This window comes from Solanum dulcamara, chromosome 2 (assembly GCF_947179165.1).
Source record: "Solanum dulcamara chromosome 2, daSolDulc1.2, whole genome shotgun sequence".
NCBI classification, from domain to species: Eukaryota; Viridiplantae; Streptophyta; class Magnoliopsida; order Solanales; family Solanaceae; genus Solanum; species Solanum dulcamara.
In genome coordinates this window covers 24,639,272-24,667,125 of record NC_077238.1, presented here as the reverse complement: position 1 = coordinate 24,667,125, position 27,854 = coordinate 24,639,272, and the positions used below count along the sequence as shown (strand labels likewise).

General features: G+C 36.2%; 2 protein-coding genes and 1 pseudogene across 4 annotated transcripts; all 3 read left to right on the top strand.

Moving 5' to 3' along the window:
• Positions 1-120: 120 nt before the first annotated feature.
• Positions 121-27,016, top strand: LOC129880463 (probable pre-mRNA-splicing factor ATP-dependent RNA helicase DEAH4). Of its 3 annotated transcripts, none has more exons than XM_055954501.1 (16): positions 121-414; positions 1,565-1,657; positions 1,774-1,878; positions 2,040-2,257; positions 2,424-2,476; positions 2,598-2,714; positions 3,307-3,398; positions 12,477-12,563; positions 13,900-14,114; positions 14,229-14,321; positions 14,595-14,718; positions 19,950-20,097; positions 20,277-20,346; positions 20,619-20,779; positions 26,046-26,109; positions 26,193-26,331. In XM_055954501.1, the coding sequence occupies exons 1-15, from the start codon at positions 215-217 to the stop codon at positions 26,073-26,075; spliced, it is 1,806 nt and encodes a 601-aa protein (XP_055810476.1). In that variant the 5' UTR covers positions 121-214; the 3' UTR covers positions 26,076-26,109; positions 26,193-26,331. The 3 variants fall into 3 exon arrangements, with proteins under 3 accessions (XP_055810476.1, XP_055810475.1, XP_055810477.1); XM_055954500.1 differs by having other exon boundaries at positions 124-414; positions 25,934-26,109; positions 26,193-27,016; XM_055954502.1 differs by lacking the exon at positions 121-414 and having other exon boundaries at positions 1,563-1,650; positions 25,934-26,109; positions 26,193-27,016.
• LOC129880464 (uncharacterized) lies at positions 3,649-11,251 on the top strand. Its single transcript, XM_055954503.1, has 3 exons — positions 3,649-9,984; positions 10,065-10,183; positions 10,275-11,251. The coding sequence occupies exons 1-3, from the start codon at positions 9,420-9,422 to the stop codon at positions 10,710-10,712; spliced, it is 1,122 nt and encodes a 373-aa protein (XP_055810478.1). The 5' UTR covers positions 3,649-9,419; the 3' UTR covers positions 10,713-11,251.
• LOC129881316 (U2 spliceosomal RNA) lies at positions 26,517-26,650 on the top strand (annotated as a pseudogene).
• Positions 27,017-27,854: the final 838 nt, after the last annotated feature.

Genomic DNA, 27,854 nt, shown 5'->3' with positions numbered 1-27,854 from the left:
ATCAATTAAATCGTAAGAACTTATCATCTCTGGTCATGATACCAAAGGAATATTTAAATAGGTTAAAAGTTTATTTAATTGAAAAATAATTTGTTTGTTATAAAATTATTTGCTAAATGAAGTTGAAAGCTATAAATTTGAAGTGTTATGGAACATTAGTCAGAAATATTTGGTGGAAGTGTAAAGAAGGGTTTGAATGGTAAAATAGAAATCAATGGGTGATTTACCTATAGTTCGATTTGAGGAGAAAATCGTAGAAACAGTGGAGAAAAACCCTGTAGTGGTAGTTATTGGTGAGACTGGTTCTGGTAAAAGTACACAACTTCCACAAATACTTTATAGAAGGGGTTATGCTAAATCTGGAATCATCGCTGTTACTCAGCCTCGCCGTGTTGCTGCTGTTTCTGTTTCTAGGTAATCCTCCACATTATAGTACCACCTTTCAACAAGTTTTTCTATTTCTGTTTGTTTCTATGCAAAACTCAGTTCAAAGTTGCAGAAACTGTTAGTACAGTTGGCCAAGTTGTCGAAACTATACTGATCTCTTAGGGTTAGTTAGAGTTAAAAGGAGTTAGTTACAGCTCGCCCCAACACCACCGTCATTCAAAAAAAAAAGAGTTAGTTACAAGCACCTGTTAGTTAGTCTAGAAATGAGCTACAACCTGTATATTTCTATGCTTGTAACATAATTTCATGTCATTGAATACATAAATATCACATTGTTGTTTCCGGACTTCTGTTTATAATTATTGTCATCAGCTTAGACCTCTTGGAAGTGAACTCCCTGAACTTGGCTGGATATTTTTCGAATTCATTGTGCTTCATAATTTCCTGGAAATAAGATTGCATCATTCACTAGTTTCGTCCATGCTTGGATTTGACATTTGATTTCCAAATTATTGATCAAGAATTTCATTAATTTATTTCTCTTTTATGGAATGGGATGTGACATTGTTTGGCTTGTCTTTAGGCAGGAGGATAAGATGAATTGGGTAATGAATCTCAGAAGGTTGAGACTGACTGGGTTATCAAATATGCTGAAGGAAATGGCTAACCAGAAGACATTTCAATGGAGATGGGAGAAGGGGAAACAGGGTCATATAATAGTAAAAATTAAGCTAATCTGAGATTTCGGTTTCTCTGAACAAGAGAGTTATTGAAGATTATGATAGCAAGTGTTTAGTATGTATTAGTAGAGACTTTCTTTATGTTAGATGAGGAAAGTTTGAGATCCGTTACATGACTTCAGAAGTCTTGTTGTTTGAAAATGCTTAATTGGGGAAAGGGTAAATGAGGATAAACACTTAGTAGTATAAGTACAATTTTTCGTAGCATTTGGAAAACCAGTGAAGGAAATTCCCACGTTAGCCTTGACCTGAATCCTCTCTTGTTGATAGGTAATAGAAGCTCGAAAAGGTGCCACTCAACATCTGTTTTATATATTTGCTTTGTGCAGTAGTTAGTCCAACATTTGCTGTTCTCTTATTTTGCTTCATACTTCGAATTTATATATATTTTTTTCCGGTTCATTCTTTGATAAATTCTTTCAACTTTTCATGGACAGACGAGTTGCCCAGGAGCAAAATGTTCGAATTGGAGAGGAAGTCGGTTATGCCATAAGATTTGAAGATAGAACTTCGGAAAAAACACGTATCAAGTATTTTTGTGGTTCTGAATTATCATTAATACCTATTACTACCATTGACACTTTCTATTGATTTTGTTCCTTGATTGCTTTTCAGACATTTAACTGGAAGATTATCCTAATTGCAGATATCTTACGGATGGAGTGCTCCTTCGTGAGAGTCTTTTTAATCCGGAGCTGAATCAGTATTCCGTCATCATATTGGATGAAGCACATGAGAGGAGTTTGAACACGTTAGATCCACTTTCCATGCCCTTCTATGTGTTGATCTCATCATGACGTCTTAGAGATATATCCAACTGTTATATTGTTGTAGTCTTTTTTCCCCCTTTTTATGCTTAGATGGTGTTGCCCATCTCTGTAGATGACTTTTTTCATTATGGAATAATCACAGGGATATATTGCTAGGTCTAATGAAAAGATTAATCAAATGGCGTCACTCAAACTTGAAAGTCTTGATCACATCAGCAACTCTTGATGGTGGAAAGGTATCTAGGTTCTTCTCTGGCTGCCCCGTCCTTACTGTACCAGGAGAGTTATTTCCCGTGGAAGTAGTACACATCTCAGAGCTTCCTAAAAGCTATGTTGAGGCTTCTCTAAAAAAAGCTATTGGTATGAAAACTGTGACATCTTTGGTTTGTTTTATAAGTTTGAATCTTGATTTTATTGTTTCATTTCTTTCTTGTTCTTACTTTAATCTGAAATGTTTACTTTTCCTTTTCTGTGTAATATTTCTTGCCTTTCTGAATTTGGTCTGATAATTCATTTGGGTGCACAGATATTCACGTACGGGAGCCAGAAGGGGACATTTTAATATTTTTGACAGGGCAGGTGAGTTTTTATAGTTGTATTTCCTGTATATTGCAGTCCTTCTGTATCTCCCACTAAAAAGTAAATGGTTGAAGATGTAAATCACTATTTCCTGGAAAGTGAAATTGAGAATGTTATTTAGGATGACATAGAGAAGTTGGTACTGAAGTTGGAGGAGAGAGTTCAAAGTTTAGAAGAAGGTTCTTGTATGGATGCCCTAATCCTTCCTCTTCATGGATCCTTGCCACCTGAGATGCAGGCAAGTTGTTTTCCTTCTTAAACTCCTTGCCCTTGTGTCTGACATGACCCTTCTGAGTGCCCGAGAGATTTCGTATTTAAACTTAGTGTTTTACTGAAGGTGAACTAGCATGTCATAGTCCTAGCTTGACTTCCAGAACGGATAGTGGCAGTTGTCTGTGCTGCAATGTTTTCATGTTTGTTTCATTTTTAGCTGTGATTGAGTCACTCCCTTTGATCACCAGTTGACAGCAAATAAGTTTTGTAAGGAAAAAGGATAAATGCAATTGACAACAAAAAGTTTTTGTTGTTGAAATATGTGATAAATAATTTGGTTTTCATAACTGTTGTTGCAAAGTTTATATAGCAACTACACAACATAAGTGGAATGTGTGGTTGAATTGAACTTTCTTAAATAACAAATTTCATTTGAATGATCATCTTCTTGATAAAACTTCAGATGAGTGTTCTTCTCCTTCTTTTTCTTCAGCCATTTTTAGTGGTTTACCAAGCTGAGTCCTGCTAGCTGCATTATTATTGCTCTTGTAAATTCTATATCTATTTGTCCTCTGTATTGAGTATTTCTCATTTTGCTATTTTCTGTTGATGGACAGGTGCGTGTTTTCAGTCATCCACCTCCAAATTGTAGGCGGTTTATCGTTTCTACAAATATTGCTGAAACTTCCTTGACTGTTGATGGTGTCGTGTAAGTAGATTTGACACCGCACAATTGTTGGAGGTTATTCAAGTGTTAACATATTTTCTGACTTATTGTTTCTTATCTTTTTGTGACTTTGTGATGCTTAGAATGCTCAAGTTTCTATTTTTCAGACAGGATTTGTGATGATTGATCATGCAATAGTTTGGTGGTCAAAAAGAAGAAAACTCAGGACCCCTTTGGCCATAAAATTATTCAATTTTTTTCGAAATATTTTTCACAAATAAAATCAGTGTTTGACCATGAAAATTCCAAATTCTAAAATTGTATTTCAAATTTGAAAAACAACTTATAACTTATTTTGTTACTCATTTTCCATTTTTTTTGATGACCATGGTGTCTGGGATAGTTTTCGCGAACCTCGACTAATTCCACAGGATACCTGCCACCTCCTACTAGCAACAGGTACCAGGTAACTCTGTCCACCAAGACTAAGACAGATAGGAACAGTCGCCTAGTGTTTTTTTGTCTCCGCTGAGTTTTGAACCTGAGACCTCAGGGTTATCAACCACTTCATTGACCACTAGGTCACACCCTTGGGTGCACTCATTTTTCACTTTTGAAGTTGTATTCAAGTACATTCAAGCATGAACATCACTCCAAATATTCTGTGCAAAAAGTATAATCAAACACAACTCCATCTTCAACTCCAACTCTATAAATTCCAAAAAAAGTGAAAAATATTTGGAATTTATGGCCAAATCCCTACCCAGTTAATTGCTAACTAGTGGTTATATAAAGATTAATGGGTGAAATCAATGGGATTTTAATATCCCCCCTCCCCTCTCACCCCGGTGTTTTGTCTTGCTGTCTTGATCATGAATATGTAGTATATGTTTTCCTGTTAAAAGTTTGGGGAGGCGAGTAATGCTTGCATTTGGAGTGCTAGACCTTGTACAATGGGTATTTCCAACTAGAAGTTACCTTAGGGTTTGTTTGGTAGCTGGATAATAAACAAGTTATCCATGTATTAATTTCCATGTAACTTATACGATGTTTGGTAGTTAAATAGGAAATAAATTATTCATGTATAAAATTAATACGACATTTGGTTGACAATTGAGAAACCACATAATTAATACATGTATAAGTTTGAGGGAATCTATGAGTTATTTTATGCAGGATAGAAAGGTAGAATAACTAATACATGAATAACTAATTCCTACATAACTAATAAAAAGGGCAGCCCGGTGCACTTACATAACTAATATCTGCATAAAATAATACATAGATTCTGGGGGGCTGACATTTATATTTTAGTTGAAACAAAATTAGAAGGGGCTTTTGATGGAGTAGTTCAAAGTATATGGAGTAATAGATGGGTGGGAGAGTTTCACAAAGAGGCAATAAGAAGCAGTGGGGGTATTGCAATCCTTTGGGATAAAAGGATGTGGACAGGAGCATTTTTGGAGACTTTTAATCAGAGTATTACGGGGAAATTCACTGGAGTAAATGAGGAATTCAGCTGGTACATTACTGCAGTCTATGCAGATTGTAACAGAGAGATCAGGAAGACCTTATGGGAGGAACTGCTAACAATTAGAAGCAGATATACAGTGCCATGGATAGTATGTGGAGACTTCAATGTCACCGGATACCCCTCAGAAAATACAAACTGTCAGAGATTAGATGGAGCTATGACAAAATTTTCTTTATGTATTGGAGCTGGTTGATCCTCCTTTATTTGGAGGATCATACACTTGGTGGAGAGGGGAAAACCACGAAACGGCCTCAAGAATTGACAAATTTTTACACTCTGCACAATGGGGAGAGAAATTTTCTCAGATAAAACAGGATGTCCTACCAAAGCTAACATCAGATCACAACCCTGTTGCTCTGACATGTGGAGAATGGAACCAGAAGAAATCTTACTTCAAATTTGAATCATGGTGGCTGGAAGTGGAGGGTTTCAAGGACAAAGTAAAGGAGTAGTGGATTTCATTCAATGTGGAAGGCTGACCAAGCTTTATATTGGCTGAAAAAATGAAATTATTAAAGACAAAACTGAAGGAATGGTGTAGGGACAACAAAAGTAACTGAAAACAGAGAAAGGAATATATTTTGAATCAGATAGCAAGCTGGGAGACCATACAGGGAACACAGGGTGATCATTGATGATGAAGTATTGCAAAAGACAAACCTAGCTATGAAATTTGAAGAGATAGCTAACAATGAGGAGATAGCTTGGAAACAAAGGTCCAGGATACAATGGTTGAAACAACGTGGCAAAAATACTAAGTTCTTCCATAGAATTGCCACTTCGCGTAGAAGAATCAATTCCATGGAACAACTTGCGGTGGAGGGAAGCATGGTGAAGGATCAGGTTTTGATCAAAGAGTCAGTTCAAATTTTTTATATGAATCTATACATAGAACCTGAAGAATGGAGGCCTGATCTAAACATTCAGAATGTTTCTGTGATATCTGAGGAAGAACATACCTGGTTACAAAGACCTTTGAAGAGGAAGAAATTTGAAAAGTATAAGGATGTATGCTAAGGAGAAGACACCTGGCCCAGATGGATTCCCTATGATTTTCGTTCAGACTTTCTGGGATGTATTGAAGGGAAACCTAATCAACACTATGGCTCACTTCCACTCCAATCAGGCTTTTGAAAAGAGTTTCAATGCAACATTCATTGCTTTGATCCCCAAAAAAGTTGGAGCCTCAGAGTTGTAGGACTATAGACCAATCAGTTTGATAGGAGGAGTATACAAAAGCATAGCCAAGTTATTGGCAGAGAGACTGAAAAATTTTGTAAGCAAACTGGTTAACAAGAATCAGATGACTTTCATTAAAGGGAGACAGATCATGGATGCTGCATTAATAGCTGGTGAATGCATAGACTCAACATTGAAAGGTGGAGATGCAGGTGTTTTATGGAAGTTGGACATCCAGAAAGCTTATGGCCATGTAAATTGGTCCCATCTGTTGAACACGCTGAAACAAATGAGATTTGGCAACAAGTGGCTGAAATGGATACAAGTATGCATCAAGACAGTTAGATTTTTAGTCCTTGTAAATGGAGAACCAATTGGCTTCTTCTCCTCAGAAAGAGGATTGAGACAGGGGGACCCCTTATCTCCTTTCCTCCTTATTTAACAATGGAAGGTTTTGATAGTATGATGAGAATAGCAACACAATACAAATGGATAAGAGGCTTCAATATAGGGGACAAATCAGGAAGGGGAAAAGAAATTAATCACTTATTAGATGCAGATGATACCATTATCATGTGCGAACCAAAAGATGAACAATTGAATTTTATCAGATTGATTTTGAATCTCTTTGAAGCAGTGTCAGGCCTAACGGTTAATTGGGGGAAGAGTAGCTTGATTCCTGTTAAAGATGTACCCCAAATTCAAGGTTTGGCAAACATTTTAGGGTGTAAAATTGAAGGATTGCCAACCATTTATTTGGGTATGCCTTTAGGGAGCAAACACAAAGCACTGGAGATTTGGGATGGGATTCTGGAAAAGATAGAAAGGAAGTTGGCAATGTGGAATCACAATACCTCTCATTGGGAGGTAGAGTGATTTTGATTAATTCTGTACTGGACGCCCTCCCCACTTATGTTATGTCCTTATTCCCAATTCCTTCAAAATTTATCAAGAAACTGGACATGCTTAGAAGGGACACTCTATGGCAAGGAGGGAAAGAAGGCAAGGGTTACTATCTGGTGAAGTGGAATACTGTAATGTGGGGCAAGGAAAGAGGAGGCCTGGGTATCAGAAATCTAAAAGTTCAAAATAAAAGTCTTTTAATGAAATGGTTGTGGAGATATATAATTGAGGATAACACTCTTTGGAACGAGGTGATAACAACAAATTATGGAGAACTGAATTCAAGGTGTGCAGAGGCAGTTACAATACCATATGGATGGGGAGTATGGAGAACAATCAGAACATTATGGAAGAAAATCTGATTCTCAAAGTGGGAAGTGGCAACAGTTTCAAATTTCGGAGAGATGGTTGGATTGATCAGACCCTTTGAGTGAATCGTTTCCATACCTCTTCTCCATTTGCACCAATCCTGATGCCAAGGTAGGTGATTGCTGGTCTAAACAAGGATGAAACTTATCCTTCAGAAGACTTTTGAATGATTGGGAAATAGGGAGAGTGGCCTCATTAGCGGAAAAATTGGGGGGGGGGGGGTACTAGCCTTGACACAAATGCAACAGACAGGGTTATCTGGTGACACAATAAGGAGGGCAAGTTCACAGATAACAGTGCCCGTAACATAGGGAGACATGGGGATTTGGAAGTGCTCAATATCAATGGAAGAATATTTGGAGAGGTTTAATTTCCATAAAAGTGCAATGTTTCACCTGGTAAGTAATCAAAAAAGCATGCCTAACCCAAAAAGTCCTTCAGAAGAAAGGAAGGACACTGGTACCAAGATGTTTTCTATGTAATCTAACTGGAGAAACAAACAGTCACCTATTCCTACAATGTAAGTTCACAACACAACTCTGGGAGCTTTTTCTCAACATCAACGGTCAAAGCTGGACCATGCCAGAGCACACAACTAATCTATTCAGTTGTTGTGGCAGAAGAGGGGGAAGCAAGACTCAAAAGAGATGGTGGAAGTTGATACCATCATGTATATGGTGGCCTATGTGGAGAGACAGGAATGGACAGTGTTGTGAAAAAGCGCCGAAGCGCTCGCTTTAAGCGTGAAGCGAAGCGAGGCGAGGCGAGGTACTAGCGCTTCACTACCGTGAAGTGAAGCGATTTCAAAAAAGTGTGCGCTTCATGGGAGAAGCGAGAAGCAAGAAAAAAGTTCGCTTAAAAAATCTGTAAAACTTACAATTAATTGTTCCAAACTGCTGCGACTTCTTCGAGACTTCTACATTTCAACTTCTTTAACCAGGTTAGTTTTTCTTCTTCTTTTCTTCTCTTTCTCTTTCTATTTTTATTTCTATTCAGCAGTTCTGCCTTCTGCGCAGTTTTGTTTCTGCGCAGCTGCTGTGAAGATAAAGAATTATTTTTTTCAAGTTTTTGTTTCTCTTCTGCGCGACTCTGTTATGCTTTGGCCATTATTTTTTTTTGATTTGGGTTCTCACTTCTTAGTATCTGGGACCTCTGTTTTGTTAACTTGAGCATATGCTCTGTTTTTTTTTCACATAGTCTGGCTACTTTATTATTTTTTTAAATTTTGCTGCAGCTGCTCTATTAATTTTGCTGCCAACTGGTCTATTAATTTTGCTGCCATCTATAAACTGCTCTATTATTGTTTTGACAATTTGACTTGTGTGACTGAATTATTATTCTATTTTTTCTTTGTAGTAAGTTGTATTTTCTTAATGACACAAAAAAGGGATCCAGCTTGGGCATATGGAATTTACATGGGAAGTAACACAAAAATCAAATGTGTTTTTTGTGATATGACATATAATGACAGAATATTTCGTCACAAGAAGCATCTTATTGGTGGTTATAAAGATGTTAAAGTGTGTCCAAAGTCCCGAATAGTGTGAAGGAAGAAATAAAAGAGTATTTTACGAAAAAAATGAATTTAAAACTCAAATGAATCCTGAAGCATCCATGGTTAATCTTGTTGATGATGATGAAATGGATGATGAAGTTGAAGTGAATATGCCAATGGGGCCTCCTTCAAAAAAGAAACCTTCAACTAGTGAAAGTGGGTCATCCACCACTAGCAATGTCAAAGGTCCTCTTAATCTCTATTTCTCGCAAAAACCAAATGAAAAGAGAAAAGGTGGACCTATTGATCTAGAGGCTTCTAGCAAGATTTTACGGGATCGTGCTGTATCTACTTTTGCTAGGTGGATGTATGATGCAGGGTTGCCTTTCAATTGTGTTAACTACACCGAAAGTTTTGGTGAATTCATTGAGGTAGTAGGCCAATATGGCCCTGGAATGAAGCCCCCCACCTATCATGAGGTAAGAGTTCCTTGTTTAAAAAAAGAGGTGGAAAAGACAAACAAAATTGTAGAAGATCATAAGGTTCAATGGAAAACGTATGGTTGTTCCATTATGATGGATAAATGGATAGCAAGGAATGGGATAATGATCATCAATGTGTTGGTGAATTCTCCACGGAATGGAATGAGAGTGTCTATGCAAAGGAAACTCTTGGGAAAGATATTGCGAGACACATCATTGGTGTTTGGAATGACACTGTTCAAGCACTTAAAGTTGGTGGTCCTTTAGTTAATGTACTTCGTATGGTGGATGGGGAGAAAAAACCACCAATGGGCTACATTTATAAAGCCATGGATAGGGCCAAAGAAAGTATTGAAAAGGCATTCAATTATGATGATAGGAAATATATGAATGTTTTCAAAATCATTGATGCAAGGTGGACGGATCAACTTCATCAACCTTTACATGCAGCTGGACATATTTTGAACCCGGGGCTCTATTATAAAAATAATGAGATGAAGACTTTAACTGAAGAAGTGTGGTTAGGATATCATGCATGTGTTGAGAGGATGATCCTAGATAAAACTTTGCAAGACAAAATAGGGGATGAGCTTGGTGTGTACATGAAAGCGGATGGGCTACTTGGAGTTGAGTCGGCCATTAGAGCTAGAACCTTAAGGTCACCAGGTGAGCATTTCAACATTTAACTGTTAGAGCTTTAACTTTTAAGTTATTACATATTAACTTTTAAAATAATTCTTCTACAGTTGAATGGTGGATGCAATATGGTCATAATGTCCCAAACTTGCAACAATTTGCTATTAGAGTGCGAAGTTTAACTTGTAGCTCATCCGGTTGCGAGAGAAATTGGAGCGTGTATGAACATGTGAGAACCTATATTACGTTATTACTAAATTAAATGGTATCTTAATTGTCCAAAGTCCTCCCATTAATTACTTTCTACGAATTCTATGCAGATTCATACTAAAAAGAGAAACATGCTTGAGTTAAAACGCCTGAATGATCTAGTGTTCATCAAATATAATAGAACATTGGTGTGTCGCTACAATGCTCGCAATACCATTGATCCAATTTTGTTGGATAATATTGATAATGCAAATGAATGGTTAACTGGAGCACCCAAAAATCATGAAGATGAAGAAGTATACGAAGGAGAAGGTCTCACTTATGGTGATGTTGCTACGGCTAGTGGTGTGGAGGAGAATATTTATGGTTTTAGGGGGAGTACTTTAAGGGGCAAGGAAAAAAGAGTAGCTATAGGTTCAAGTTCATGTTCAAATAGAAGTAGAACTCTTGTTGATGAGTCCTCCGATAAGGAAGAAGATGAGGACCAAGTAGAAGTAGAACCCTTGTTGATGGCACTTCAAGAGTTTGAGGATCTTGTGGAAGAATAGGATTTTGCTCTCTTTGTGATTTGGTTATGCATTTGCTTTATATGTTGTTACTTATGAGGATTATTGACTATCTAGTTACTTTTTAATCTAAGTCTTTTGAGTTCTTGATTATTTATCTATGCATATTTTATATTTTATATGTTTATACTAAATAGCGCTTTTTCTAAAAAAAGCATGCGCTTCGCTTCACGCTTCTGTGAAGCGAGCCCCGGTCGCTTTTTTCCGCTTCTCGCTTCTCAAAACACTGGGAATGGAAGATGTTATGAAGATAGATCCAATTCCATTCACAAAGTAAAATGGAATTGTTTAGTATCTTTACTTTTTTGGTGTAAACAATTATGTATAGAGGATATAGATCAAATTGTAGAGTTGATAGGAAATTTGTAATTTTTGTGATGAATTTTGAAGGTGGCCAGCATATCCTAATGTTGAGGAATACAAACATAACAATTCTCAAAAAAATAATACATAGATTCACTCATAACTAATCCCTATATTACTAATACCTGCATAACTCTAACCAGCTACCAAATGACCCCTTAAAGTATAAAGACTTCAAAATTTAAGTTTACTTTCCCAAAAGTGATATTATAAATGTGTTTAGAGTTAGCATCTTCTCAAGGAAATAATAATAATAATAATAATAATAATAATAATAATAATAATAATAATAATAATAATAATAATTAGGCCAAACATTTTTCAAACAAAGACCCCAGCAATTGCAGTATAGGTTCTTGCAGAAAGAGTAATTGTAAAGAAATCATCATGTACTTTACTAGCATTTGTCTTCATGTGTAATTTGGGTACGTTTTTTGGGGGGGTTATAAATTGCGGTGTTCCAGCAAGCTTGCACGGACCTCGATTATTCCACCATATACTTGCATCCTCCAACCAAAGTAGTTACTCGATAACTCTGCTCAACAAGGCTTAAGCACAAGAGGGAAGAAATTATCTAACTTTTCTTTTTCTTTTCCCTCTGTTGGGATTTGAACCCCATCTCTTATGATTCTCACTCAAACTTTATTGACCTCTATGGCACACCCTTGGATTCAACTTGGGAGTGTGCTTGAGTGGATCTCTGAAGTCTTTTCCTTCTCTTGCAAGAATGTTATCCCCTCTAAGGAAGGCCTCAGCCAGTAGTTTTATTACTTCTTTCTTTTATTCATTTGAAGGTTACTGTTGTCAGAATGCCAATGTAATTTATTCATGCAATCAACTTTATTAGGATAAGGAAGTGTTGTATTTAAGAGTCGTGGAGATTTTCAGGATAGGGAAGTCCCTTTTTTTATTTGAGGGGAGGAGGACTAGGAAAAGAGAAATATAAAAAAACCTTGCTTATTCTTGTTTGTATTTGTCCTCCTTTCTTTTAGACAGGGATGGTGGAATAATTGAATTCAAAACATCCTGTGAAGTCTCTTTTGCAATATTTGACTGCCACGAACTGAGTAATTAGTACTAGAATGAAGTCTTAATCATTCTCTTGTTTCCACTTTTAAAAATCAATGAAAGAGGAACGTTGCTTCATTGTACTTCTGTTAAACAGTGAAAGCATAATAAAGGAGAATATATCCTTCCTCTAGTCGAAGATTCCACTCATCTTCCCTCCCTTCTTCCCCATAGTGTAGCTTACTAACTACGAACTAAGGTGTGGGAATTTTTATTGCATTTCCATTTATGCTTTCTATGTAATGGATATTAAATTCATGTTTTCTGCTTTTGGAGATCACTAAACTGCTCTTTCATGCAAAAAACTGATGACAGGTATGTTATTGACTCTGGGTATGTGAAGCAACGACAGTATAACCCATCCACTGGCATGTACTCGTTAGAGGTTGTTCAGATTAGCAAGTAAGTTAACATGTGTTACCTTTTTTTTATTCTCTTTATTTTCTTTCAGTTGAGCTGGTTTTGGGTACTTAAGAAAGGACTCTTTGTTTGAGGTGTAAAGTTGGATTAACAGTTGGAAAATCTAGCTATTTGAGAACCGAAAGGTATTTTAAGGAAAAATATTGTTCCCCTTAGTATGTTGGTCCCGCAGTTCAAAGGTTGCTACAGTGTTGTGAAAGGTGATCGCCTTCTCGCCTTTGGCGAGAGTGGCAAGGCGACACTGTGTCATCTATGTAGGCTGTGGTGTGGCGATTTTGGAAAGGTGAGGGAAAGGCGAGAAAGGCGACATGGCGACCCAGGCGTGAAAGTCGACACCCTTTCAATTTTTTTTTTTAATTTTAGCGATAGTTTAGGGATTTAAAGAAATTTTAGGGTTTTTATTTCTATTATTAACGTTCACCTTAGAGTTGCTGCGACCATATATCTCTATTAGGTGACTTCTCAGTCATCTCCGAGACTCAGACTCCGACCAGCCATCTCTGACCACTGGTACGTATTCTTCTTCTCTCTCTTTTAAATTTTCTTTCTTTCTTCTTCAGTTTTCTTTCTTCTTCTTCTTCAGTTAAAGCTCTGTTTTTTCTTGTTCTTTATTGTTAAAACTCTGTTTTTTTTCACTGTAACACGATTAAGCTGTGTTTTTTTTCACTGTTAAGCTCTATATTTTTGTGTCTGCCTCTCTGTTTTATATACTTATTATACTCTGTTAACTTCTCTGTTTTATATACTTATTAATACTATAGCTTTATCCATTTTTAGAAATTTCAATGGCGTCGGATGCTAGCAAAAAGAAAGATATTGGGTCCATTCAAGTTCTAGACTATAATCTAGTATCTACTTTTAGTTTTTGCTTGAAATATTTTATTGCTATTGCTATTTTGTTTATTTATATATGCATTAAATAATTTAATTTTTTGGTAGTAATTAGTGCCTCACTTCAAAAAGGGGAGCGCCTCACCGCTTGTCGCCTTTCGCCGTCCAAAACACTAGATTGCTATAATGATTTTCCAGTTAATACCATCTTTACCCCCATATGGGTTTAATCACCAGACAGTTTTTGGATACCTTATTGACTACTTTGTTCTGTCGGCAGATGAAGAGTACAAAAACTTAGTCTCGATCTTTGCTTAGTGTCCCATTTTTTGTTCTGTCGAATATTTGTTGATATAAATATACGATTACTTCTACTTCAGAAAAAGTATATGGCTTTTGTTCCGTTTAACATATGTTGATATAACATACATGATTATTATACTTCAGTAAGTATATGCTTGAGCTTTCCACCTATGAATGACTGCAGGGTGCAGGCAAAGCAGCGTGCAGGACGTGCTGGAAGAACATGTCCTGGGAAGTGTTATCGTTTATATCCCTCTACGGTTTACCATGATGACTTTTTGGATGCAACGATTCCCGAAATACAAAGGTCTTCACTGGCTGGAACTGTACTTTATTTGAAGTCCTTAGATCTTGCCGATATGGATATTCTCAAATTTGATTTTCTCGACTCTCCTTCCAGTAAGCATCAGTTTCTCTTACCTTTTTCTAATTGAACTTATTCTCCAAATCTCCTCCACCTTTGTAAAATGTCTACTTGTTCAATTATTCATTGTTTTGTTACTTTTGTTGCAGTCGAGTCTTTGGAGGATGCCTTGAAGCAATTATATTTAGTCGATGCAATTGATGAAAATGGTTCAATCACAATTCTTGGACGAAAGATGGCTGGTAAATAGTTCATCTCTATTGATTTATATTCTATTTTAATTAGAGGTCGCCTGTAATCCAGACCCTCTCACCTCAGAAGAAAAGAAAGCCAAAGCTTGCTTGGGAAGGACGAGACATGAATTTTCCTTTAAATTTGGCTTCTTCCCCTTGAAAACTATGGAGGGAGTTCACAAAGTACACTATAGTTCTCCTGCAATCCATAATTTTGGAGATTATAAAGTGATTCATTCAGTAACAAAACTAAAGGAGATCTAACTTTTCAATTTTGTCCAGAGCTTCCACTGGAACCTTCTCTTTCAAGGACCTTATTAGAGGCAAATGAGTTGGATTGCTTGTCCCAAGCATTGACTGTTGTTTCCATGTTGTCTGCTGAGACCACATTGCTTCCTGCCCCAAGGTATAGAATTGTCCAGAATTCATGCATTTACTGATTCGTGGTAACATTGATGTTTATAAATTCCACTGTTTCCGTGCAAGTCAATTTGATATTTTTTTTTGAAACTGGTAACTTTTGTGTGTGTGTGTTATATATATATAGAATCTGAATCTTACAAGAGTTGTAGTACCTGGTGTATGGTGCCTGCTACTTTTTGGTGCATCTGAAATGAAAGGAATCGTAGATGTTTTGATGGGATTTCAACTTCTAACCACATTCTTAAATCCAACTGTTTGGTCTTATTATATAGCTGGTTCAACCAGGCCCCTGTAACCACTGTTGAACTTCTTTTGGACTAAGTCTGCTCTTTAGTTATCTAGTAAATTCTTGTACAGGAGCAGACCCCTTCTTTTGCTTTAATTTTTTGCCTTGCATCTTCTTGATGCCTTCTAATGAAATCTCCTCACTTCATCAAAAAAGAGTTGTAGTACCCCCATATTTACAAAGTACTACCTACATCTATGATTCTATGATCCTATGTCTATAATGAATCTAAAACATCAATAATAGAGACAGGATCATTAGAAAGTAACTGATTACACCAAAAACACAGTAGCAAGATGCAATTGAGCTTTATCTGTTGCATACTGTTCTCTATGCTCTCAAAATACCTAGAATTCCTCTCCTTCCCTATTGTCCACTAAATGCTTTCTGGGACTATCCTCCACCTGCCTTTATTCTTGGCCAACAACCCAGCCTGTTCCCAGCTTGTTAAAGGCCTCTGTAATCTTCCCAGGCATGCTCCCTGCTATTCCTCTGAGGTTCAAAAACAATTTCCATAGTTGTCCTGTGATTCTACAATGTAAGAACTAATGATTCACGGTCTCTGCCCCTCCACACAAGAAGCATCTGGGGCTTAAAATTATCCCCCTTTTCATTAGGTTCTCTTGGGTAAACACTGCCTTCTTTGCCAGAAGCCACACAAAGCATGCCATTTATATGGTATTTTTGTTTCCAAATGTTCTTCCATGGCCAGCTGCTTGGCTGCTGGTTGTGGTTGGTCATTTTCCTGTATGCTTTGCTCACTTTGTATTTGGCTTTTTTATCTCCCTGCCACCATAGTTCATCTTCATCTGCTCCCAATCCACTGAATTGCTCAACCTTGTTGATGAAATCTGCCATTCTTGGTATTTCCCAATCATTTGAGTTGCCTTCTGAAGTTGAATCTCCATCTCGTTGTAGTCCATAATTCTGCTATGGTACTCTGTTGATGTAGTACTAAGGAGTAGACATTTGGGAATAGCCTTTCTAAGTTGTCTTCTTCATGTCATTCATTTATCTAGAACCTAGTTTTAGCCTTTCTAATCCTGGGAATAGTCTTTCTAATCCTGTTCTATACTACCAACCAAGCATCTAGTCAATAGTCCTTCTCTTTCATGGTCCGAAATTTCATCTATTTCTATTCTACCCTTCTTGCTTCTCACCTCTGCTTCGGGAATGGTCTTTGAAGGCCATTTACTTTCCTGTACGGCTTTAGCATAGGGGTAGTTGATTTCTGTCAATCTTGGAGGGCCTGTAGTCTCTTGCCTTTTGGGGGCATTAATGAGGTTCTCTATGTTAAATGCAATGTCACACCAACCTGCATTTAAGGCAGTTATCAAGATTGACCTTCCTCCTCTATTCATTGACAGAATGCTCATAAATCTTTCATACTCGTTCTGTTTTCTTGTACTAAACTGTTCAGCATTTTTCTCTGTAATTTTCCATCTCCTCACTACCTCCTTCTGGTCCTTATAAGCTTCTCTGAGTGTGAAGCAAATCCACTCCATGATCTTGTGGCTTATCGAGGTTCTCCTTATCAGTCTGCGACTCCTTTCTACCCATTTGTACCAGGTTGAGTTTCCGGAGTTCCATCTCGTAATGTCAAAAGGTTTAAACCAGCAGTGAAATAAATCCAATTCTTGTCCATTGGTAGAATAGTGAATAACCACCGTACTGGTTTAGAAGAGAAGAAAAGGTGGGGAACAGCTAAATCAGAGGAAATAGCTAAAGGAGAGAAAGAAAGCTGGCTGATTCAGGCAAGCTGCCACCGGAATGTGTTTTTGGGGAGTGTGCCTGAGAGCATTCCTCCTCCCTTATAGATCTATTTGCTTAACATTAAGTCAACTTGATATTTATACTAAGAAAAATCTATTACTCCATTTCAAAATAAGTGGTGTTTTTACCTTTTCATTTTGTTTCAAAATAAGTGGTGTTTCACATTATCAATAAGGCATTAATGATGTTCTTCCAATTTTATCCTTATTTAAATATAGATGATGATCATCATCATATCATATCATATATTATTAAAAGTGGGAAGGTGCAAAGTGAAAAGTTGAATTACCATTTTGCCCCTACAGTAAATTAAAATAAATCTAAATATAATTTAAAATCTAATTAAATGACAAATAGTACAGGTTAAATTAGAAAAATATAAATGTGGACCATTGAAATTTTCAGCTTTTATTAGGTCCTTTGGGCTTCTCAAATCATTGATGAAGCATGTGAACTTGAGCATTTATTTTTCTCATATTCAAAATTGTAACCTTTCATTAGCAATTCTAATGAAAAAAATGTTACTCCCTTATCATGTTAGTAATGAATTAGCTCATTTGCGGTAGAAACTAATTGATATCACTGTTAATGAATCATCCCAATCCATTAAAGAAAATCACCAAATGCTATATAAATTTTTTATTAAATAACGTAGAATTACGTGGGTTAACATTCATTTTTGTGTCATGAATCATATAAAACTGCTTATTTATTGTAAATATTGATGATAAGTCATACAAAAAGTCATTTTAAAATCTATATAATGAAGAAGTAAAAAGGTGATAGGACCTCAAAGACTCAAAGTCTCTTCTATCCTCCTCTTATTTAAAGATCGTCTTCAATGTCACTTTCATCTTTAAGGTATTTGAACGCTCAAGAACTAATCTTGAAAATATATATGGAATGCATCAATGAAGATTATGAATCTATCCTTAAGAGATTCAAAAGAAAATTGCTTTTAACTATAAAGTAGTATTTTATTGATTTGAGTGACTGTTTTTTAATTTTTATTGTGTATGTATACTTCAGAATTCTGTTATTGCTTACAGACCGATGAAATTTTGTTTTGAAAAGATGATGGGATAAGCTTTTCATTTGAACAAAAGTGCACTGATGGGTATACAATTTCATATTATGTACTAATATGAATGAATAGTTTTCTTCTTGTAGAAGTCCAGCCACTGTAAAAATTCGTTTAAATCAATTCTTTCATTTTGTGTTGTTTATGGTTAATGTTATGTTTCAGTTTGTGTGTTGTGTTGTATCGTAGCAAAAGTGTGAAGCTTCTGAGTGAAAAGACAAAAATAACCATCAAAAGTTGAACAACTATTTTGTCCTTTGGGCAAAATTATTTCACGAACTTTTCTGTAACTTCTCCTTGGCATCAAAATACTCTAAAAACATCTAATTAATTGAATATTAAATAGTAATCATATCATATTATATTAAATATTAAAAGTGGGAATGTGTTAATCAAAAGTTGAAAGCATCATTTGCACTAATCTTTTTCTTTCCTTCATTTATTTATTGTTATTTTCTTTATTTACTTTAAATATTCACCTTCATAATTCGAATCTAATACCTATTCAATTGATACTGTTAATATCCATAATTCTCCTTCTTTTCATATTCATAATTTTCAAATATTTAATTTAAAACTTTAAAATATCTTTTGGTATTACTCTATTTTTATCTATATAAATTCATCTTTTTTGTTGAATAAGACTCCTATCAAAGATTATCCTTTTCATTCTATAGTTAAGGTTGTGAAGCACTAATACCCTTATTGTACTTATTGATTCATGCTTTAGTGTGACTCGATGAAGAAGGCTAATTTTGATTGGTTATGAGAGAAGGCGTCGACAAGAACTTGAAAAATTATGTATTGATTCTGTTTAACTTTTTCCATCTATATTATTATGATTAAAGTCTTAAGAATGATGCGTATGCTGTATTTTTTTCTCTCTTTTTAATTTCTCATTAGACAAGTTTAATTTAATTTTTTATGAATTTTCGATTGTCGTAAGTCTGTTTTTATTTGGGCTGATATTAGTCATTTGTGACTTTATTAGAAGTTTGCTAATTACAAATCAAAGTTCAAAATTTATAGTTGGTTGCTTAAAAGAAATTAGTTTTAAACATTAAAATAATAAAATATGCCCCTCATTTGGTGTTTCTTGTCACACGTTTAAAAATTTACTTTTAATTATTGTATTTTATTATCCATCACACACATATTTGCATATAATTTTAATCATTTTAATGGATCTATAAAACTACACTGGGGACACACGCCAGAAGCTCGTTTTACATAACCAAGAAACTACTAAAGAGCTATATCTTTTTCAAAATATCTATTAAGGGGAAGTTAGTAAAATACATTTTACTTTGTAGTTTGTAGTAATGAGTAGTTTTCTAAAGGGGTGTGCCCAAGCTAAAAGCACCATTTATTTTGAAATGGAGGGGTATATTCTTCATTAGCAAAGAAATTGAGTTTCTCTGCAGCATTAAAGCTACTGAACATCTGGTGGTGGTTTCAATGAAAAATTATTGCATATCTGTGTGTCAAATACAAGTCTCATGTGTGAAGTTTCTTGATAAGAAGTATAATGAGTTAGAGCTGCAATTAGTCTGACATCCAGAATGGTTGCTTTGGTCCAGATTTAGTATTTATATGGTACAAAACCTCTCTGTTTTTTGAACATGAAGCTTGTGAACTGAAAATATGAAGGGAAGGTTTAAGCTGACGCTGAGAAGAGCAGCTTGATTCTTCAAAGATAAATAAATTGTCAACTCTATCAACATCTTCTCCTGCTAAGACACTGTCAAAAAGAATATATTGCTACAATATCTATGTATCAAAAGAATGAGAGTTATAATATAAGAAATATGTGACTCTTAATTAGGATTATTCCGTTTCTCATAATAAGGTGACCAAAGTGGTGTGTTATCAATTTTCCATACAGATAAAAATATTCCACAGGTCAAAGCCTTACATTGACTTGACAATGAAGGCAGGATGTTATGGTCTTGTTTTTGTTGTTTTTCCATCTTGAAGCATTGCAATCTTGTGTTCTTCTTTTGCATTCTTTTGTCCTTCAGTACTTAAGCAGGCAATACTTCAAAGTTGACTAACTAATTTGTTAAACTTGCAGTAAGAGCTCTGAGAAGAAGAGGAGGCACGCTCCTTCGAACCTTCCTGATGGTTTTGGCTTGGGTGATCACATCCAGCTGCTCCAAATTTATGAGCAATGGTACCAGACCGACTACAACATAGACTGGTGTAAAGAGAACAACTTACAGGTATTTTACTGTACTTCCATGAAGCACCGTCACATTTTTATAGTACTACTGGTTTTGTTATTTCATACTATTGGTTTTGTTATTTGATTATTTGAATTTTTTTTTTTACTCTATGCCATTTTGACATAAATGGAATGATATAAGGAGATGCTATTCATTCCAGATCTTGTCAATTGTAGGTCCGCGGGATGGTGTTTGTGAGAGATGTCAGGAAACAGTTATCTCAAATAATGCAAAAAATCACTAAAGGTAATGATTTCTTGTTGCTAGAATTTTCAAAATTCAAGACAATGATAAATGAAAGCCTTCCAGATTGTCCTGTTTGGGAGTTTTACAATTTTAACTTGTCCCATTCATTTTAAACATCATATATGGCATCTGTAGTCTACTACGCAATTAACTTTGCGCCTCCCTTGAGTTAGGGTTTAGTTTCTGGTAGTTGTACTGCATGGGTACCCGTATAATATTTCTGGAAAAATCAAGCTTCTAAATGTTCCTTTATGTTGTCTGCTTAAAATTAGGCTCATTAGATGTCGAAACAAGCAATAGACGGAGAGGCAGCCAACAGGAGTACAAAAATTTGAGGAAAGCACTGTGCATTGGCTACGCAAATCAGCTTGCTGAAAGAATGATTCGACATAACGGGTATCGGCCTCTTGGTTTCAAGTCTGAACTCGTACAGGTAATTACTGTTTCACAGTGCTACTCCGTTATGTTTGTCCATTTTTGTGGAGGCTGATAACGCAACTGTACCCTTGTAAAAGAGTAAGCGGTCGTCACAATAATTACTGGAAGTATTTCCTAGTTGAATTCAACAGAGACCAATTATATGGGGTTGTTAAGATTTAGTTCATTGATTTATGCATAATATAGGCCTTTGTGGTCGAGCCCTTCCTCGAACCTGCGCATAGTGGGAACTTTAGTGCACCGGGCTGCCCTATGGTACCAATTATCTTTTTAAGGTGATTTCAATTATTAATACCAAAAACTAGAGAATATAAGCTAACAATTAAGAAAGTGTAGTAAAGATAGATTGTAATCATTATAAGAGAAATCGAGGGTTCCACTGCCTCTATGAATTCGTTCAACTTCGTTGATTCGTGTGGATTAGTAATTGGCGACAATTTATTAGGCTATCCTTGTTCATATGCCACGGTCTCCTAACTTAGATGTATTTTTACTTAACTCATATTCCTATCGTTAAGCATGCGGCTGGGCATTCGGTCGGCTCGGTTTACGAAATTCGGTTTGTTTTTTTGGTTTTCGGTTTGATAATAATATTAACCGAAACTAAACTGAAATAAATTCGGTTCAGTTTGATTTTCACAATTTCAGTTTGGATATCATTACATTGAGCCTTTTTCTGTGTGTGAATTGAGTTTTTTTTACAGATTAAGTAAACTTTTCCAGGAACTTCGTGATGATACATTAGCTGTGGGTGAATAATTCGCTTTGCCTAATTATTTCTTTACGTCTTTAGTTTAAGTGATGAAGATTGAAGACTTGTGATAAAACTAAGAATGTAAAGTGAATGGAGTCCATCCATGGGTTCAAATGTACATTGGCTATCGCGACCGAGTCTATACCCTAGGCGTGGTCGGCACTCGAAAACCATTGCTGGTCTCAAGTGAACCGCTAGCCTGGCTGACTGCTTAACGGAAGACTACAAACTCAATGGGGAAACTAAATTGGATGAGAATTTTAAGCATTTAAAACAACTCAAGCATCTCAATTATTCTTTAAAATAAGAATCTGTAAATAACTCTGATAAAGAAGGAATTTATGTTTAAAAGATCAAACTTTAAATAACAAAAATGACTCTCTAACTGTGTCCATGAAGTCTCTAATAACTAAAGATAGATGCCAAGACAGGACCCTCGGCTATCTCAAAAATACTAATGAATATTGAAAACAAATAGCTGTAAAGGAGCCCTCTGAAAGCAAGGAGACCTCACCAAAAGCTGACGAATGTGATCTCAACGGAGCGCCTGTTGATGATTCTGAGTACCTGCGTCTACATCATAAAGCGATGTAGCATCGAAAAACGTCAGTACATGGAATGTACGGTATGTAATATAGCTGAAGGAAATATAACTACACTGAATACTCAATTGAAAGGAATGCTGGAAATAACTCGACTGAAAGTAATGCATGCAAGTGTAATGAAAACCTCAAAGCTTTACAAATAAAATAAGGCAATAAATACAACTCTAAAACAATAGTATTTTCTCTTTTTGGGGAGTTTCTCTATCTGACAACCATCACTATGGGCCTCGTGATGATACAACGTACTGCTCAAGTTGCCAGAGCCGTCCAATAACTTGCCAGAATAAGGCACGCAAACTCAATTCATGGATCCATCTAAAAGTCCGTATCAGGTACCGAAGTGAGGAGTCGCCTGAACCAATGGCACGATCCTATTCTGCGCGGGCTATGTAGTTTATAGGGTTTGAGTTATCCGAACTCTTATCCAAATCGGTGCTCAATACTATTCCCAGAACATGCAATCATGCTCATAAAATAAGATCTCTATGAGTGAATACTCAAAATACTCTCTGAAGTCACAATGGATTTACTTAAACTGACTGAAAAATCTTTCTCAACTCTTTATGCTTTCTTTTAAAATAGATACGCTTTTTCTCAATACAAATAATACATTTGGAAACTACTCAAGCTCTCTTGAAACTCATTCTTAGTAATAATGCATAATACGTTACCTCACTCAAACTCTGAATATCATGCATAATGAATATTAATGCAAAAAGTCTCAAAATCAAGTAATGCACTTGGGACACTCATGTTTCCCTAATACTCTTCTTTTACTAATGCTTTGAAATACTTTCATGTTAAATGAAAACAATGCATAATATACAACAATGTAAAGCCTTCAACACTCAATAGGTTTCATGTGAAAAATAGCATGAACAACAATCAATCACTAGAATCATATAAGGAATCAAACGCTCAACGATAGAGAATCGAATTCAATAACAAGGAATCATAGACACTTGAAATTCATGAAAAGAATTGGGTTAAAACCCTAGGATAAACTCTTGCTGACTGAATTTAGATGTAGGGCGTGAGAACGAACTCAGTCCAACACTATGATTAGACTTACATACCTGGAATAACAATGTTCTTGAAGAAACTTGAAGAACTTGATGAATACTCTTGAAACCCTAACTTTTTTCCTCTTGAAACCTTGCTCTAAGTCTTGAGATTGAATGACACTGATAAGGGACTCAATTATGTCGCAAAACGTCGAGTCTTGGACTTGGAAAGGGCGGTAAAAGACCCAAATACCCTTCATTAAATCTGATAGAAGCCGTCAACGAAGGCCATCATGGTTCGTACAATGTTCTACCGGCCCTAGAAGGCCCTTGTGGAAATAGACTAGAATTGAGGGTCTCTGAAGCTTAGATCTACAGACTCTTCTATGGGCCGTAGACCTCCCTACGGACCGTCCTGCGCGTTAGTAGGGAGGGTGCTGGGATTGGTCCTCTGAAGTTGGGTCTACGGGACCTTCTATGGTCCATAGACCCTTCTACGGGTCGTATGAAGGTTCGTAGAAAATGAACTAGGGGAGGGGTTCTCTGAAGTTGGGTTTACGGGACCTTCTAGGTCTGTAAATCCTTCTACGGTCTGCATAGGGGTTCGTCCTGTACACCTAGAAATTCTAAGGCTCTGAACTTGATCTACGGATCAGGTCTACGGCTCATAGAAGCTTCTATGTTCCGTAACTTGGTCCAAGAACTCAACCCTTGAGATGGTTTCTGAAGTCTGACTCCACGAGTCCATCTATGGCCCGTGGAACCTTCTACAGCCCGTAGATGGCATACGTACAAGTCAGGCTTCAGCAAAAACTGAAGTCTTTTGGTTTTGGGGGGGGGGGGCTTTCTGGACTGATCTGAGTTAGAATATTTTGGGGTGTTAGATCGACAATGGTGGTATTGTGGTGGACGATGGTCGTCTGGACAGTCTTGTGGCGTCGGCGATGGTGGTTTGTGATTTTTGATTTGTGATTTGTGAGAGTGCGAGTACTAAGTTGTGATTTTAGGGTAGGGAGTTGGGTTGGGTTGGTTATTTTAATTTGAGATGTGGATGTATTGAATTTGGCAAACTCACTTGGGGGTCGTTTGGTGGAGTGTATCAGAATAGTGTCGAGTATGGTGCAAAAGTAATGTTAACATTAGTAATGCTTGTATTAGTTATGCTTACATTAGTTATGTTGAGATTATTTCTTATGCAGTGTTTGGTTTGATTTATTAAAAATAGCATGCAGTGCATAATTTCAATAAAAATATTTTCTTACAAAAATACCCTCCACAAATATGATGGAAAGGATGTGGAAAATGTTTTGAGTGGTAATTTTGTCTTTATCATGCTAATACATGCATTAAAACCCTTTGCATTATTAATACCATGGATGCCCATGTATTAGTTATACGTATCCTTAATACCAACTAGAGTGTAATAAATATTAGTTATACATAGGTTGAAAAAGTGTACCAAACAAGATGATAGTAATACACAAAGCTAATGCATGCATTATTTTCTTTAATGCATTTTACCAAACGACCCCTTAAGTCTTAACCCAATATATTATGTTGAATGAAAAACTGACTTGCAATAAAATTCTTTTTTTTGGTTAACAAAATAAAATTTTTCAAAAATCGAAAACCGATCGATCAAACCGAAAAACTGAAACGGAATTAAAAAATGTTCAGTTCGGTCGGTTTTTTCAGTTTGAACCAAAATATGCCACAACCCTAGTTAAGTATGAAGTAGTGATGATTCTGAACGATCATTATTGGTTCAACGCTCCAATTCCTTCGGCAGTCTAGTCAACCTGCTGATTGAATCAAACCCTAGATACAATGATTTTTCCCCAGATAGATTCAAAGGGCACAACCAAGAGCGCGCACTCCCTCGTTCATAGTGGTTAAATATAGATTCAATTGGAATAAGTAAAACGCTAACACCTTATACCACAAACGAATCAAGAAATTATATGAATAACATAGATTTGGCTTAAACCCTAGTGATAAACAATAATAGTTCATCATATTAATCATGAGAAGAAAAGAAAGAGTTTGAAAGCGAACACAAGACCAGACTTGTGTTGCTTTTCTCTACAATATTCTCTCAGTGTTGTTCTCTTGTGTTTTTAAAGAAAAGATAGTAAAAATAACCTAAGTATTTATACAACTGAATAAGACTTAGAATTTCCGGATAAAAACACCCTGTCCATCCACCTTTGCGAGATTGCATAGATGTGTGCGGCTTGCACAAGTCCTCTATGTGGGACACAGACAACGTCATGCAGCTTCACTCAGACTTGACAGTTTTCAGGACTTCTTCTTTAGCGTATTCAGTGGTGTCGCATAAGTCTCTGTTGGATGCACAGATGGGACCTCTGTTGGCTGCATAGATCTACGAGACGCCACATACTTCACAGTTTTCGATCTTGATTCCAATTTCGTCATTCTATCTCTTTTTTCATCCTTTTTAGCCTTGACCGCATCTATTGATCAACAAACCTGAAACATGACAAATTCCATGTGATTGAGCATAAATATATACTAAAAGAACTACAAAAACGTAAGTAATTGACGCTGAATAAGTGGTAAAATCAGCACTTATCAGAGGCCATGGTCTAAAGTTTCATCTTTAGTTTGAAAATGAACTCTAAACATGATATACGTGCTCCTTAGTCAGTTATCATATTGGGACGAGATCTATGTCTGCTGTGTTATAGATGTACCAATATTATAGTTTTATATTTGAACTAGCATATTTCAACTTTCAAATCTTGAGTTCCTTATTAATTGTGCAGGTCCATCCATCTTCTGTGCTAAAATCAGATGAGGATGGGATGCTTCCACACTATGTTGTCTATCATGAATTAATGGTTACTTCACGCCCATTTATGCGTAATGTATGTGCAGTTGAGATGGGATGGGTTGCTCCAATCTTAGCGAAGCTTGAGAAACTAAATGTCTTTAAGCTGAGGTAAGTAACATATGCTGGACATTCGAGGTGATTTACTTATATTGTCCTCTCCATTTGTTTGAACTTTCTTGTGCATGGAACAGTGGGGGATCTAGCCAGCCTGATAACCAAATTCAAGAAGTAGCTTCGACTGTGGAAAAGAAAGAAATTGCTGCAATTCAGTCACCCGAAGACCGTGACAGCAGGATACAAGCTGCTCGGGAAAGATTTCTAGCTCGGAAAGGTCAGAAGTAGCATTACAATGGTTGTTCGACAGATTAATTGGTTGTGCGCATGGACTGTCTTTGCCACAAAATTGTTTGCTGTTCAGCTGGAAGTAGAGTGTAACCCTTTCTTGATGCAGAAATCTGGCCCATCTGATTCATGAGTGGCACCAAAAGTTTTTTAAGAATGGTCAGATGAATTATATACCTTTCTCAGGCTTTTGAGTAAAAGATCAAGTGTAGTGTCTGTTCTTATCAGCTTAATATCTAATACGTGGGCCATTGGGCCACAAGATGTTAACAAGAGTGGTCAGATGTATGTTTGATCTCAACTTCTTAGGGAAGAGGGAACAACAGTTGAATGTTTTCAAAGTGGAAGGGCCATCTAAGAAACAATCAAATTGGTGAAGGAAACAAGCAAGTTATAGGGCATCTTCGAATCATTTGACCCATAAATTTAGAAACTCGTTCGAATTCTTAAGATTGAGGAATTTTCAAGGGTCAATAGGCGCACTGTTTGGGATGGTGTATAATGAGCTTGCCTTTTTATTGTTCTTCGCTTAAATACTACTAGTACTAGGTTTTAATATGTGGCTGTGTTCGATCTCCTAATTTGTATTTAACCTTACATCACATGCTGCGGTTTTACGACTCAACCAAATCCTTAACAGGCAAAGCCAGAAGCTGTTTCTATTTTACCTGAAGTTTTTGTTTTCACAGATGACATAATTATATCTCGTCTGTTTATTTATTGAGGCATTGAAACTCAACTACACTCGTAATCAGCCAAAATGTACACATCCATTTTACTAAAAGGGTGAGATTCACGTGCGGGACTGTGGTCCAATTATTTTTTTTAAAAAGATCATTGGTTGTGGGTTGTTTATGGAAGTAAAATAAAAAGGACGCACAAAAAAGACGATTGAAGATGCAAGACTCACTCATCTTACCATAGAATAATGCAATACTGTGTTCTACTTCTACCGCAAAAAAAAAGAAAAGGAAAGATAAAGAGAGAAGAGTAACTTAATACCCCTCTGTGCACTTTAACTTGTCAGTTGTCACAATAAGCTAGTTTAAAAACATACGTAAAGAAAACAAATACACGTATCTATAAGTTGATATTTTTTTTAAAAATACACTATTAACTTCTGCTCGCAAGAACTTGCTCTCTTATTTGATAAAATGCACACACTAGCGCAAGCCTCCCAGTAATACGGTTCGACATTCACATACACTACTAGTTTTGTAGGGACAAGTTAGCTATTTATGCATGATTTCAACGTGGTATATGTTGATGATGATAAGGGGAGCTTTTAGGGCTGTTAGGGATGGATGAACATGAGGTTGTACGCTGTCTAGATTTGCCATTGACAATCACGTGAATGATTTTTTCGCTAAGATTTCAAGGCTAGAGAGCATTAGTTACTTCTCCAAAAGATTATATCCACGAGTTCAAAATTTTTGCTCTTCTAAATAGAAATGACCTCTTTATTTTTTTCATGTTCTTTTTAACCTTTTATTATAAATAAGAAGTGCAAA